This window comes from Podarcis vaucheri (genome assembly GCF_965113315.1).
Source record: "Podarcis vaucheri genome assembly, chromosome: 7".
Taxonomy (NCBI): Eukaryota; Metazoa; Chordata; class Lepidosauria; order Squamata; family Lacertidae; genus Podarcis; species Podarcis vaucheri.
The window spans coordinates 39235521-39247313 of NC_138765.1; the positions used below are offsets into that span (position 1 = coordinate 39235521).

Below are 11793 nucleotides of genomic sequence, written 5' to 3' on the forward strand. Positions count from 1 at the left end.
TGTCCGAGGCTACATACTCACTCTGCCTAATGATAGGGCCGGGTTGTGTGGATCTGTGGCTCCCAGGATGCCACCACATCCCAGTGGCAAAGCCCAGGTCCCAGGTAGACCTGCGAGGAGGAAGCTGGCTCATTCTGCCGCAGGCTGGGGGGGGGGGAGCCGGTTGTCCTCGGCAGCCCACCCTTGCTTGACGGAGCACCCTGTGCTTTTTTCCCCCGTCCGCAGCTGAAGCAGTTTGAGCGCCTGGAGCAGGAGGTCACGCGGCCCATCGACAACGACCTGTCCAACTGGACGCCCCCGCAGCACTACGCCCACGTGCGGGCCGGGGACGGTGCCTCCCTCTGCCCCTCTGACCGGCAGCTGCTCCTCTTCTACCTGGAGCAGTGCGAGGCCAACCTCACCACCCTGACCAACGCCGTGGACGCCTTCTTCACCGCCGTCAGCACCAACCAGCCCCCCAAGATCTTCGTGGCGCACAGCAAGTTCGTCATCCTGAGCGCTCACAAGCTGGTCTTCATCGGGGACACTCTCTCACGCCAGGCCAAGGCCCAGGACGTGCGTCACAAGGTCACCCACTACAGCAACCTGCTTTGCGACATGCTCAAGGAGATTGTGGCCACCACCAAGGTGGCCGCGCTACAGTACCCCTCCCCCGCCGCTGCCCAGGACATGGTGGCACGGGTCCACGAGCTCGCCAACAGCACGCAGCAGTTCCGGATGGTGCTGGGGCAGCTCGCGGCCATGTGAAGCCCGCCCTTGGCTTCGTAGGGGCGGGGGGAGGCCTGCCGACGATCCACACCCACCCACCCAAACACTGCAAATGGGCTGTAAATACTTATCCAGACTCTCCTGGGTTGGTGGGCTGGCTGCTCCCTCCCCTCCCTCTATGCTCCACAGACAATGGACCTTCCTGCCAGTGGTTCCCATGTGCCTGATGTGGTTCACAAGGGAGGATCTTGATGGCCCTGATGGCAACCGGGGAGAAGGTGGTGGAAGGCAAATAGTTATCCTTCCCCCTCCCCCACATCCTGTTTGATTCTGAAATGGTTTGGCTAATGAGCACTATTTAAATCAAATAAAGAGACATAGAATCCAAGCAATTAGGGGGTATGGGAGAAAGAACGACGTGTGTGTTTCTCTTGCCATAGTTACATCAGTGCCCTTATCTGTGGAAGAGCCTTGGGATGCCAGCAAACGAATTTGCCCAGGTTGTTCAGCCGACACAGAAGGAAGGTGATCAATTCCACAAGCAGAGAGAGAATGTGTGTGTCTCATTAGGGTTGTCAACCAGGCAGCAATTTGGACTAAAACTTTGCATGTCCAAAACAGGGAAGAGCGTTGATCCGTTCCAGCTTCACTACCATGCCTGGACGAAATGTAAATTGCCACTGTCACAGTGCAAATACACAAAGCTATGGGCTGCGGCCGCATTTGGAATACTGTGTACGGTTCTGGTCGCCTCTGGATATTGTAGAGCTGAAGAAGGTTCAGAAAAGGGCGGCCAAAACAACCGACTCTCCTGTGAAAAAGGTCGCAGCGTTTGGACCTCTTTAGTTCAGAGATAAGGCTAGATAGAGGTGGTGTGATAGAAGTTTGTAAAATCATGTATGGCATGGAGAAATTGGAGACAGAAAAGTTTTCCCTCCCTCTCTCATGACGCCAGAACTCCAAGGAAGCTGGATGTTGGGAGTTTCAGGACAGATAAAAGAAAGTCCCTTTTCTCCCAGCTCAGAGTGAAACTTGGCTTTGCAAAGCTCCTTCTGTGGTGTTCATCCTTTCCTCTGCTCATTGCCATTTCCCTTTGCTCTCTTGAAGCATCTCAAGGTAGGGCCAGGAGTATCCCCTTGTCTCAAACCCCGGGGAGCTGCTGCAGGTCCCTGTAGATAAGACTGAGCCAGGTGGACCTGTGGTCTGATTTTGTATAAGGCACATTCTGTTAATCCTAGTTGCCCTGGGCTGGCACATGGAGAAGCTGCGCCTCCATAGAGAAACTGCCCCTTTTCAGTGTTTGGAATGATCACATCTTTATGCTAAGGCACTAACTCTGGGCAGTAACCACAGGGCCAGGAGTAATATCAATTTGCATTTGTAACATTGGCTGGCCTGGTACCTTCTGGGTAGGGACCTGCCCTTAAGATCCTGTTATTTTAACCTGTAAATTTAATCATGGTTAAAAAACAGCAACCCTGAACTTGGCTTCCTTGCTCCTTTCAAAGACCCAGGTTGACTCAATAGCTTGGCTGAGCCTGGCTGGAGAACAGGGTGGTGGGCAAATGTCTGGGCAATGGCAGCCTGGATGACTGACTGCCTAATCAGCAGCTAATTCTAACTCCTCCTGCTGCCCTTTCCCCTTCCAGAATCCCACTGACTTGAGTGGATAAGCCACTAAATGGCTGGGAAAACACTGTGGGCGTGGGTGTCTTTTTGCCATCAGTTAAAGAGCTAAACATGCTGTAGAGAAACTGGGGGGGGGGGCTCATACATCACCATTTACCCCCCCCCCATGTTTTGGAAGATATGTTCACATCTTAGCAAGGAAAGCTGGAAGTGGTTCTCTTCTCTGCTGTTCCTGAGTGGAGCAAAGGGGCCTGTGGAACCCAATGCAGGTTTACTCACAAGTAAGTTTCACTGACTTCAAGGGAGTTTACTCCCACAGGATTGCGGCTTGAGAGAACCTTCCACAGTCGCCGGCAGTAGCTCAGTGACGGAGCCCCTCCTTTGCATGCAAAAGGTCCTGTGTTCAATCCTGAGCACCTCCAGATTGGGCTGGGAGCCAACCCTGTCGCTGTCACTGAATGTAGATGAGAGCAATGGTCTTGACTCTATAAGGCTGCTTCCTATGTTTCTGGGTGGCACAGGTCTGGCTTGGGTTTTTGGATTGGTCAGCAGCCACCTCTGCCTGTGAATTCAGCCTCGGCACAAGTGTGACTTTCCCCCCAGGTTGCTGTCTAAGAATCTTACTGGAAATACGTAAACCCACTGACCACCATTAGTAAAAACCACTGTATTTCCATCTGACCACAGGACAGGAACTTAGCCCTTAAAACCAACCAACTAGAATAAGAAATTGCACAGCTGCCCATTCTCAGCATCCCTCTGGAGCACCCACAAGAACTGCCACTGGGGTGCAGTTCTGGGACTTGGATGGTAGAATCCCAGTATGCATGCAGAAGGCTCCAGGTTTAATCCCCAGGACTGAGAAACAGCCCTGTCTGCAACACTGAAGACCCACAACCAGAGATAGGGGGGAGCCCCCAATGGTCTTAAGTCCATGTAAGACAGCTTTCTGTGTTTCTGAATAGACTTGAGAGGGTGGTAGAACACCTGCACTGGACTGCGCTTCCCCTATATTTTAAGGCCACCCAAGTTGGTGGCCATCACTGCCTCCTGTGTAGAGGAGTTCCACAGTTTAACAATACACTGCATGAAGGACTTCCTTTCATCTGTCCTGAATTTTCCAACATTCAGCTTCATTCAGCATGAGACCTCTTCCTAAACGAGGCTCCACGCATAGCCTTGTATAGCCTTTTCTGGCTTGTCCAAACTCTTGATGGAGCTTTTCTGAGGCAGCTACAGGGCATTTGTAGGGCACGCAGATGGCAAAGCTTTTTCAGCTTGAGGGCCAGACTGAAGATTCGCCACCTCTGTGAGGGCCACATGCCAGCGTGTGCACACTCGCCCAGATGGACCCATCACAGAGCCTGCACGCTTATGTACACGCACAAACACATCAATTTTTCTCTCTAGGGCAACATTGGCATAGGAAGGTCTTGGCATCATATTCCACAGGGTAAGCCATGCTATTGAGCCACTGCTTGGGGCAGTGTGTGGATGCTGGCATGTGCAAATGGTGTGGCCGTGCCGGCCTGAGATTAGAATGTATTCTGTGCCAGGAGCAATGGAAGAACAGGACACGAGATGAGTCTCAAAAGAGGAACAGCCTTTATTGATCCCCCTCATCCCGTGACACCGGAAGCTCAGTTATTAGCCATGGTTTCGTCAGCCCAGGCACGGAGGCGGCTGACGCGGGCATACACAGCAGGGGTGGTGGTTGAGCAGCGGCTGCTGCCCCAAGACACAATGCCCACCAGCTTCCAGACATTGCCTTCCTGGCACACAAGGGGTCCGCCAGAATCACCCTGAAAACAGAAGACAGGCAGTTTAGACTTTGGGCAGGTGGGGTGGGGTGGGGAGGGTATCCTCGGCCTGCTGACATAATTCTCCCTCTAGCCCTTTCTTAAGGAACCAGGCAATCTTTTGGGATGTTCACCCCCCACATTCTCTAAATGTCTGTTTGCAGTTTTGTGTTCTCCCACACCCACCTATCACATGCCTTGGAGAAACTACAGATGGGTTGGCAAATATTCTTTTTCCTACCATGTATCCCTTCAGTTTGAGGGAATCTCTGGAATCACAATCCCCTGGGCACTCCCTTTGTTGATTTTCAGTATTTTCTGTGTCTTCCTCCTGCGGGTTCCTCCCCACACCCTGATTTCTGGCTATTCTTGTTTTTGCAATAAAAATAAATTGCCATGCCAACCAGTCCAATGTGAACCAGCAACGTGGTCCTGAAGCTTTTATAAGAGCTACTGCAATTTTAATTATCACATCCCTCCTTGCTACTTCTGCTCCTGCTCCCTGTTCAGTGGAGCTGAGAGATGAGTGACCATTTGCTCCTTAATTAATCGGCTTCCCCTCCCTGTGGTGCTTGGGGGTTTTGTGGGAGTGGGGAGAGGGTCAAGCAGCACTCACCATGCAGGAAGAAGATCCGGCTGCACCAGCGCAGATCATCAGGTCAGAGATGTTGCTGCCCCAGGACTTCTTGCACTCCTCATTGGACAGGAGGGGCAGGGCTGTTTGTTGCAGCTTGTTGGGGGTAGTGAAAGCTGCAGGAAAGAGGCTCAAGTCAGCAATTGCCACTGCTTTGCTGCACCCTGGTAGCTAAGACACCGTTTACTTATTTATTTAGATGCCAAAGTGGCTTCTAAGCACTTTAAAACTATAAAATCACTGAAAAACCCAAGTCCATGTTACCACAAGTCGATAATCAAAACTAACTGGGTACCATTAGCTGAGCACAGTGAAGAAGAAGATGGTTTTTCGGGTAACCTGGTCCAGAGTTATTTAGAGCTCTGTTTGTAAGCAGCTGCCTTGTCACTAACAGGGAAGCACACATTGGCAAGGAGCACTTTGTCAGTGAGGTACCCCCCAGAGGGATCATCCTTGCATGGCCTAAAACATCCAGCTCCAAACTGCCTCAGAAGTCTTTCTCCCTTCTAACAAGATAGAAAGGCAGGTTTGAAGTAAGCTTGGGTCAAGAACTGGATTTCCCACTGACGTTTGAAATGGCTGCTCACCTCACAGGCAGAGAACTGGCTGCCTTGGGGAGCTGCGCTCAAGCAGGTGTGGTGAGCTTTTGTCAGACAGATAGGGCCACGTTCCCTTCTGGGGGCCACATGATAGTGAAGGGGAGGGCCAAAGGCATATGTGGAAAAATCAAAGATATAACTTTTGTACAGTGGGCTAATTTACACACACACCTCTGCACTCTATCCAGGCAAGCAGGAGGCCCCCTATATATCCCTCCCTATGCCCTCAAGCACTTCCCCTGTGAGACCCCTGACAGGCCCACCATTGTAGCGTGTCTTTCCCCAGCCAGAGGTGGCACAAAGTTCTCCGCTCTTGAAGTGGTCAGCAGTGTCTGTCAGGCACACGGGGGACACAGTGTCGGTGATCTCAGCAGGGGTGGCCAGCTTGATGAGGGCAATGTCGTTGTTGATGGCAACGGGGTCCCACTCTGGGTGGGTGAAGACCTGGGGGGCGAGAGAGGCATTGTGGGTGCTGCAAGCAGGATACAGTGATGCATCTGACCAGAGACTAACAAACATATTGTGGTGTGTGCCTTTGTTGACTACAAGGCTAAACACACACATGGTTTGGGGAGAGGAGTTGTAAACAGTGAGGTCAGTGGAGGGTGACAGGCTGATAACGGCTGGCAGTGATAATTGTGTTAATTAATAAAAACAGTCGATGACACAGACATCCTGGAACTGGCAAGCCAGTTAACACACACACAAAGTGCTCAAATCATTTCACTCTATTTAGAGTGATAGCATTGAACCTCCTGATGTATTGTAACTGATGATTCTTTACGAACACCCAACCTCCAAGATGGGTAAGGAAAGAAGACAGACATGTCCACAGATTACTGCTTATGTCTTTCTAGCAGGGAGATGCGGAAATCTGGTAGTAACCATTTCCCCACTCCCCAAAAGGTGTAATTTTCCCTCTACCTGACAAACGTGGCTTCTGATTGGCAGGAGTCTGCCTGTTGAACCAATGAATAAGAAGCCCTTGAAGATGGGCTGCAGCCTTCAGGTTTGTTCCCCTTGAAACACACACACACACCCGCCACCAACCTGCAGCAGATGCCAGAAGGTTCCTCCTCCAGTGGTGACCACAGAGCGCCAATTTTCATTGTTAGTATTGGATTAAGTGGAGGATTAGTTGGACCAAGAATCTAGTATGGTGTTTTATTTCAAGTTTGAACTGCATTCTTGCTATTGTTCTCTCTCCCCTGCCACCCTCCTTCTTTCTTACAAGTAACTCCTTTTTCAATAAACTGCTTAACTGGATTTTTGGGCTGTACTGGTTTCTGAACACCCTCAAGGGCTGGTTAACGTTTACTTAAGTGCCTGAAAGACTGAACAAAGCCCGACCTCTGTCTAAACCTTGCGCAAGTAAATCTGGATGAATACCCAGTAAACATGCTATTTGGAGGAGCCCTGAAGAGGCCTTCCAGCTGCTTCACCCACCTTCTCGACAGCCAACTTCTGTATTTTCTCCGCAGAGGAGCTGCGGTCATGTTCCCCAAGCACCACGACGTTGGAGGTCCTGAGGAAAGCAAGCAAAAGCTGTCAGTTGGCCCCAGCTGAAGGAACGGAGGTTGCATGGCCATCTTGTCAGGGATTCTTGAGCTGCGTTTCCTGCATTGCAGGGGGTTGAACTAGATGACCCTTGGGGGTCCCTTCCAACTCTACAGTTCTATAGTTCTATGATTCTGTTGTAAACAAAATCTGCCCTTCTTCCCTTATGGGGTATCCAAGAGCCTGTATAGAGTCCTTAAGTGGGTTCCCTATCGGTAGGGGAAAATAACAGAGGCCAACCAGAGAATATTGAGAAGCAAAGCAGCGAATAAGCCTGATCTTTATTAAAGCTGTTGCAACAGGGTGCTCCCCTCACACGCAGGAGGACGGAGGAGGACCCAGAGCAAAGGTGTGTCTGCCCTTATCTTAGACATTTTAAATCCCATCCCTGGAGCTCAAGACCACCCCTCCATACATCATACATACATCACAGATAGGGTGTAACCCAAGACCACCCCCCACAAACATCATACCTACGTCACAGAAAAGGTGGTCTACAACAGAAATTTGAATGATGTTGTTTTTCCTGTCTGCCAGTTTATCTGATAATGCCTTATCTGATTGCCTTTCCTGGTAGTCTGGCCATTCCTTTGAAATGGTGATTACCCAATTCCTGAGACAACAGGAAGGTTCCCTCACCCCCTCCCTCCTTGCAGAGAAAACATTTGGTCAGTTTGGGAGTCAAAATGGTTTCAGGACAGTTTTCCTGTGCTGCTCCAGACATGTGGCCCACATATCTATGTACGTGCTTGGTTGGTACATTTATGAACATTTATTATATATATAAGACCTTAAATTACAATTCTCACATATATTTCAGCCCCTTGCTCTGACCACAGGTAGCTAACACATCTGCTAGCCTTTGTTGTGCATATCCTGACCCCGCAACCTCCAAGATTCCTGTTCATCTATTAAAAAAAATATCCCCACATGAAAAGGGAGGCAGGGTACTCACGTCACCCCACAGTGGGCAGCAGTCACCACCCAGCGCTCGCTGACGAGAGACCCACCACAGAAATGCCACCCGCTCTTCTCCTGCAAGGCAAGCCAAGGAAAGCAGGTGGTGAGAGACCCAACAGGAACAGAGCCAGGCAGCAGTGGCAATAGAAAGGGCCTTTGACCATTTTATTCTCAGTTCCAGTTAAGCACTGGTAGGGGAAGTGCAAACCAACAGAGGAAACGAACCAGACTCCCAAGACCTTCCCAAGCATTCTTACCTGCAGGGAGACCTGCCAGGGCCATGATCCGGGCACTGCCTCCTCCCCGTTGACAATGCGGGAGTAGCCAGTGAGGACGGGCTGGATTGAAGGGACGCCGCAACCTGGAAGCAAGGAAAGAGGTGAAGTGAGAGCTTTTCCATGTTCTGTGCTTTGTGCTCAGGACTTCAGGTAAGGACTTCTGGCAAGGAGGCTGAGGGACAGGGAATTGTTAAGGCAGAGACAGCCCAGGGGTCCATCTGTGCACATAACGTAGCGGAGACAAGCTCCTATGTGGTTGGTGTGCCGGTCCTTTGCTTGTCTGCATGTGTGCGGTGATGAGAGCCATCCAAAAGGGCGTACTTGGTGACTTCTCCTAAATGGGAGATGATGCTACATTGGGATTGACCAAGTCCCTGGCCTCCTTCATGGTTCTTTATCTTTAAGCTGGACTTGGACCAGACCATCCTTCAGATATGCTGGACTGTCCCCTGATAGCCCTTCAAACAGAGGACTGTCCTCTATAAACAAGGGGACCAGACCACCTGGTACATCTCCCTGGGCCTGTATCACTTCAAAAGGCACCTGAGGATGGCATCATCTAATGCTTCACGTAGTAGTCTGTGTGGTGCACTGGTTAGAGTGTTAGACTAGGACCTGGGAAATGAAGGTTTGAATCCCTGCTCAGCTGTAAAGCTTACTTCAGCCAGTCACCTACTCTCAGCCTAACCTACCTCACAGGTCTGCTCTGAGGAGAAAATAGGGATAAAGGTGTGGGTTATAAATGCAGTAAAAAAATGAGTAATTATTAAAAATGAATTCATCCCTACCTATAGAGAGTTAGCATGTTAGGAAGACATGTCAGGGACAGAGATCTGAACCCTCACCTTATCCCTTGTGTTTGTTTTTAAGTGTAGGGAGTTTTAATGTGGCATTCAAGCATTTTGTTCATCTACCTATATTCTGGAACAGTATAGTTTCAGGAGGGCTGTGCAATGTGCTGATTCCCCCATGACAGTCTAGCAGCCTTTCTCAACCTGTGGGTCCCCAGATGTTGTTGAACTACAACTCCCATCACCCCTAGCTAGCAAGGCCAGAGCTCAGGGATGATGGGAGTTGTAGTCCAACAACATCTGGGGACCCACTGGTTGAGAACCGCTGGTAGATGAAGACGATAACTTAACACTTTTAAAGTGCCTTAAACTCTATAAGTGCTATACGTATATTTAAAAAAACAAGGCTGTCCCTGACTGCATGCTTACAATCTAACAGCCATGATAGAAAAGGAAAAAGGAAGGAGGAGGGCAGAGGAAATGAAACACCAAAGCAAGTGCTCCTTCGCTGGCCTATGGATGGGGCCAGGTTGGGCTACCCCCTGAATCAGCTCTATTTTCTAGAGAGAAAAGAAAGATGATGATCTAAGCCTGCGTGACACAGAAATAGTTTGCTTCCCCACCCCACCCCACCCCAAGCGAGGCCCAAGACCACAAGCAGGTGAGTACTTACTCTGTGCGGCACTGACAAGTGCCAGGCAGGACAAAAACCACAAGGCTGCCATAATAAGCTGGTTCTGAGGACAATGGGAACAGCATGTAGCAGCTCAGCCATTTTTATACTGAACGCTCAGACCAAAGGTGGCTGGGAGCCAGCGGCTACGTGTGAACGAGCAAACCTGTCTGTTGATAAAAACGGTTGATGACTGGCAGGTGAAAGCACCCACTTTGGAAACAGTGGGTATTTTTAGGATATGGCAGCTGGAAGGTTTCTGAGGTGCTCTGTGGAAGGAAGAGGGCCCAGATGGTATCTTCTATTTTGCCCTGAGGCCTTGCTTCAAGGAGCAATTCTGTGTACAAGAAGCTGGCATAAAGCAAACTGGTGTAATTTAAGCTGGCACGAAGTTACACCGGCTCAAACTCCATTCAGGAGTGGAACTCCTGCTGTCTGAGCTGAGCTAAGCCTGGCAGAGCAAAAACAAGCCTTTAAATAGTGTTTGAGTTACCGTACACCTTTCTGCCGGCTGAATTTACACTGGGTTGCTAAATCGTTAGACTGAACTTGACAGGCTTAGGATTTAGCCAAAGTCCCCCTGATTCCAGCCATGGAACACAGCTTCCTGGGGGCTTATGATAACCTGAAATCTACCAGGTTTGGCTCAGCTGCAGTGGAGGGGATATGGTGGTGTACCTCTGGCTGAGCCAAAGATGAGGGCATTAATCCATCATAACCTGACTGTGCCAGGAAACAGCTAGAGGGCTTCTGGATTCTAAGACAATCACCCCAGTTTATGATTTATGTAAAAAATAATAATGCTTGATACTTGGTGTTGAGTTCTGTATATTGTTTTTTCTTTGTATTTAAAGCTTTAATAAATCTCTATCTCTCTCTCTACACACACACACACACACACACACACACACACAGAGGCAACTGCTTTACCTGTTGGCAGAACACAGGTATGGAACCTGCTGGATAGAGTTAGTTGAGGGCCTGTAACCCCACACAGCTGTGCCTCCTCCTCAATGTCATCCCTGCGACACACCTGGCTTCTGTCAGCTTTCCCAGGGAACACCTGGTGCCTGATGCAACTAGTTCTCCTGGCTATCAGACAAACCTGGCTGGAAACCTGGAGGGGCAGCAGCATGGAAACCCTCAGGCACATAGCCCAACAGAGTGATGCTCAGACAGTGTTTGGGTGGGCACTCCAGCATCACTAAAAATTGCACAGGTTAATTTAGACACATAGAAATAATTACTATCATTTAAACCAATATACAATAGTGGGGAAGACTTTGATCAGTCTGCTGTCCAGGTGCTGGCAGGCAACTTCCAAGACTCCTCCTTAGGCTTCTTTTTCTTTAAACTAGCCTTCAGCCAGATTGTGCTTCAAAGAGAGGACTGTCCTCCGACAGCTCTTCAGATAGAGGGAAGGCTGCCCTCTGTAAAACATGATACCCTAAAGCTCTGCTCCAAGGACCTTGGGATTCCTTGGAAGTGGACCAGAGTTTATCAGAAAAACAGTTATTCAGGGCTGTACCTGCAATGGGGCCTGGCCCCATACAGACATTTTACTCCCTGCCAAAATGTCATCCTTAACCCCCCCCCCCACTAAATTCAATCTCTTGACCTGTTGCTTGCTGAGATACAAAGAAAAACATTCAGGAAGAGATCTATCTAGTGGTTCACGATAATAAATACTTTTCTGCTGTCTTCTACTGTTTTGGCCAACAATTGCAAAGATGTTGAGATAACTGGCAGAGGCAGTCCTCTTTATTTTTCAAATAAATTATTTTTTAATTGGATTTCACGCAATTGCATATGTTTAGGTATATTAGGCTGCATGTCTTTATGTTTGGGGCTGTCCTGCAGTGATTTCTTGCTCCCATTACCCCCTTCACTGCAGCATTGCTGACTAACTTCCTGCATGAATAACAACCTTCATATCAATTTTCTTCCAGTGTGCTGGGAATGTTGGGTATATTCTGTGACGCCCACCTGTGTTCGTACTGGATACCCAGTTGGACTGACTTCTCTGTGTGTGTCAAGCTCTAGAATTATCTGCTGCAGCACCCACCAGAGGTTCCTCAGCAAATAAGAACATGAGAGCCCTCCTGGATCTGGCCAAAGGCCGATCTAGTCCAGCACCCTGCTCTCACAGTGGCCAACCAGGTTCC

General features: G+C 49.5%; 2 protein-coding genes across 2 annotated transcripts in view; one reads left to right on the forward strand and one right to left on the reverse strand.

Moving 5' to 3' along the window:
• BCAR1 (BCAR1 scaffold protein, Cas family member) overlaps positions 1–1096 on the forward strand; it is a 39299-nt gene extending 38203 nt beyond the window's left edge. The window contains exon 7 of the mRNA XM_082233466.1: positions 226–1096. Coding sequence (XP_082089592.1) covers positions 226–747 — 522 coding nt within the window. The 3' untranslated portion in view covers positions 748–1096. The remainder of the gene's footprint in view (positions 1–225) is intronic.
• Positions 1097–3623: 2527 nt separating this feature from the next.
• On the reverse strand, positions 3624–9717 carry LOC309538194 (chymotrypsin B-like). The gene is made up of 7 exons (XM_082233528.1): positions 9629–9717; positions 8144–8247; positions 7882–7961; positions 6816–6894; positions 5633–5813; positions 4753–4886; positions 3624–4139 (listed from the first exon to the last, which is right to left on the reverse strand). Exons 1-7 carry the CDS (start codon positions 9678–9680, stop codon positions 3978–3980), a joined length of 792 nt encoding a protein of 263 aa, XP_082089654.1. The 5' UTR covers positions 9681–9717; the 3' UTR covers positions 3624–3977.
• Between the last annotated feature and the right edge of the window lie 2076 nt (positions 9718–11793).